General features: G+C 63.8%; 1 protein-coding gene across 1 annotated transcript; it reads left to right on the forward strand.

The window, feature by feature from the left end:
• Positions 1-6: 6 nt before the first annotated feature.
• LOC118156808 (extracellular serine/threonine protein kinase FAM20C-like) lies at positions 7-2,520 on the forward strand (the record flags this gene model as incomplete). The annotated part of the gene is made up of 7 exons (XM_035311031.1): positions 7-104; positions 375-490; positions 696-876; positions 1,016-1,125; positions 1,674-1,755; positions 1,907-1,966; positions 2,056-2,520. Coding segments are annotated over 7 exons (876 nt in total), but the record flags the coding sequence as incomplete, so codon positions are not given.
• Positions 2,521-3,160: the final 640 nt, after the last annotated feature.

Genomic DNA, 3,160 nt, shown 5'->3' on the forward strand with positions numbered 1-3,160 from the left:
GCTCCTCGCAGGCAGAGCCGGGACCAGGAGACCCCCGTCGACTTCTTCTACTTCTCGGACTTTGAGCGGCACAACGCAGAGATCGCAGCCTTTCACCTGGACAGGTGGGCCTTCGTGCTGCTCCGTGCCCAAAAAGGGGCAGCTGCTTGGGTTTTGGGGTGGGAAACCTGGCCTAGAGGTTCCTTCAGGGGTCTGCAGCCTCCGAGCAAACGTGGCATCCAACTGTGGATGCACCTGAGGAATGGCTCCTTGAGCCACCTCTTCACCCCGTATTGTGTGTGGTGAAGGACACCTCCACCTGACGGTGCTTTCAGTAACTTGGTGTGAGAAAATAGGCTCAGTCAACAAGAAATTGTGCCGAGTTCTGCATTTAGGATCCTGGATTTCCGGCGAATCCCACCAGTTTCTGGCCGCTTGGTGAACATAACGAAGGAGATCCGGGACATCACAACCGACAAGAAACTGGCCAAGACCTTCTTCATCTCCCCGGGTGAGCTCTCACCTCTGCCCACCCTCTCTCCCGTGGCCACCTGCTCCTGCTCTGGAGACCACCCATTTGGGGACAGCTCCATCTGCCACCATGTCCCCTGCCATGGGGCTGTCCTCAAGGAGCAGGGTCACCTCACCACTGCTTTGTGTACATCTGCTCCGTGTCCGGTCGCACTCCATCACCCTTTGCTTTGTCCCCATGCCAGCGGGCAACGTCTGCTTCTACGGGGAGTGCTCCTACTACTGCTCCACCGAGCACGCGCTGTGCGGCAAGCCCGACCAGCTGGAGGGCTCCATGGCCGCCCTGCTGCCCGACAAAGCCCTGGCCAAGCGCCGCTCCTGGCGCAGCCCCTGGCGCCGCTCCTACCACAAGAGCAAGAAGGCTGAGTGAGCCGGGATGGGGACACGCATGGGTGGAGGATGCATGGGGGATCAGTGAGGAGTGGGGGGCTGTGGGATGGGAGGGGGCTGCCCGGGTTGCCCTGTGGTCATTGTCACGGCCCCGTCACCCGTGCTCTGCCCGCAGGTGGGAGCTGAACCCCAACTACTGCGCCCAGGTGCGCCAGACGCCGCCCTACGACAGGGGCCATCGCCTGCTCGACCTCATCGACATGACGGTGCTTGACTTCCTCATGGGTGAGCTGCGTGCCACGCGGTTTTCTCCCCGCACCCTTTCTCCTCCCCTTGAATCAGCTGAGCTGTGAGCTGTAGGGTGGTCGCTGCCGCATCAGGGAAACAGTGGACATGTGTGGTGGCCTCATTTCTCCTCTCCTTGGTGGGTGGTGGTTGCTGGACCGTGTCAATCAGGCGTGCGGAGAGACAGGTCACAAACCTCCCCGCCGAGGCACGAGGGAAAAACCCAGCGTCACGGCCTGTTTATTTCCAGCTGTGTGGGCATTGCCCCGTGCACGCTGCCTCCCTCCAGTTTCCCCTCGATTTTTCCAGTAGCTGATGGGAAGGCAATGGTCAGACTGGGGAGCGGGCTTAGCACAACGAGGGTGCTCTGCCTCCCTGTTCCCATATCCCGAATTTGGGACCAGAGAACCAGAGGCACGTTGTGTATGTGGGTGAGGCTGCTCGGCCCATCCCAGCATCCAGCCTTTCCCTGCTCCCGTCCCCGAGGACACTGCCTGAATCCCTGCTGCTGTCCCCATCTCCTTTACCGCTTCCCCTCCCTGCTGCAGGCAACATGGACCGGCACCACTACGAGACCTTCGAGAAATTTGGGAACGACACCTTCCTGCTTCACCTGGACAACGGCCGCGGGTAAAGATGGAGAGGGGGCCCAGCCACCCCAAAGGGGACACAGCCGGGCAGAGGGATGCTGAGGGTCTCGGTGACTGTGGCCAGAAACATCAGCTAGTGTTGGGGTGACACTGTGCATGCCCTGATGCCATCCCATGGGTTTCTCCCCCAGCTTCGGCACGCACTCGCACGACGAGATGTCCATCCTGGCCCCGCTCCAGCAGTGCTGCAGGTAAGGCGCCCGTGCCACCCATGCCGCATTTCCTTTGGGGTAAAAAACCCCCTTCCCGACACCGAGCCCTCTTTCCTCCGCTTCGGCAGCATCAAGAAGTCGACCTACCTGCGGCTGCAGCTGCTGGCCACCGAGCCCTACCGCCTGAGCGAGCTGCTGCGGGAGGCGCTGGCCGCCGACCCCCTGGCACCCATCCTGGCCGAGCCCCACCTGCGGGCGCTGGACCGGCGCCTGGGCAAGGTGCTGGCGGCCGTGGGACGCTGCCTGGCCCGGGCGGCCCGGCCTGGGGAGGTGGTGGTGGACGACATGGGGCCGTAGGAGTGATACGGGGTAGGACGGATGGGTTTTGTCCCACTGCAGGCACAGGGTGTGTGGCGTCGGGGTTTGGCAGCCCCGTACCCTGCGGTGTGGACGGGGGCATTTGGGGTGGTGCGGTGGGCCAGCGCGCTGCGAGGATCGCTGGGAGGGGTGGATTATTTAAATAAAAAGGTTGGCCTAGTGGAGAAAACACATAAAACACGTTCGGGATCCTGGCCACCGGGGCTGTTTTTCCAGTCCTGGACTACCTCTGCGTGCCGGGACACGTCGTACGGGCCCTCCAAACCCTTTCAGGAAGAGCAGGGATTTTTTCCAGCCTTTCCCCAGCCTGCGGCAAGCTCCTCCAGAGCTTGGTGTTTAACTGGGGCCGTCTGCGAGCTCCGTGGCACGGCGCCGGCCTCCCCCAGCAGGGTCCCTGCGTGCTAGCGTGGGGAAACTGAGGCGCGGGCTCACCACTGCTCCCCATGTGCCAGCCTTCCCGGAGCCGCCCGCGTGCTCCCACTCGCCTCGACTTACCCAACTCGTGCCGTTCTGCCCCCGGTTTTCCCACACCCACCCGAAAATCCCCGTGGCGGCCCCGGCGTCGCCCGCAGAGGTGGCTCCGGCAGGGGACAGCTTCACCCCGGGGCCTGGCACCGCATTTAGCGCCCGGCACCCGGCTTATCCCCTAAGCCTCGCCGGGGGGTTAATCCGGGTACGTTTGCGTCAGCCGGGGGCAGGTGCCGTGGGATGGGGGCGTTCGGGAGCCAGCCCCAGGGACATGGGGGGGCGAGGGGTCCCCAGGGACATGGGGGGGCGAGGGGTCCCCGAGGAGGTGGGGTACCGGGGTTGGGGGGGGGGGGGGGGAAGCTATGGCCAAGCTGGAGGAGCCACGGG

This window comes from Oxyura jamaicensis (assembly GCF_011077185.1).
Source record: "Oxyura jamaicensis isolate SHBP4307 breed ruddy duck chromosome 1 unlocalized genomic scaffold, BPBGC_Ojam_1.0 oxy1_random_OJ62073, whole genome shotgun sequence".
Classification (NCBI taxonomy): Eukaryota; Metazoa; Chordata; class Aves; order Anseriformes; family Anatidae; genus Oxyura; species Oxyura jamaicensis.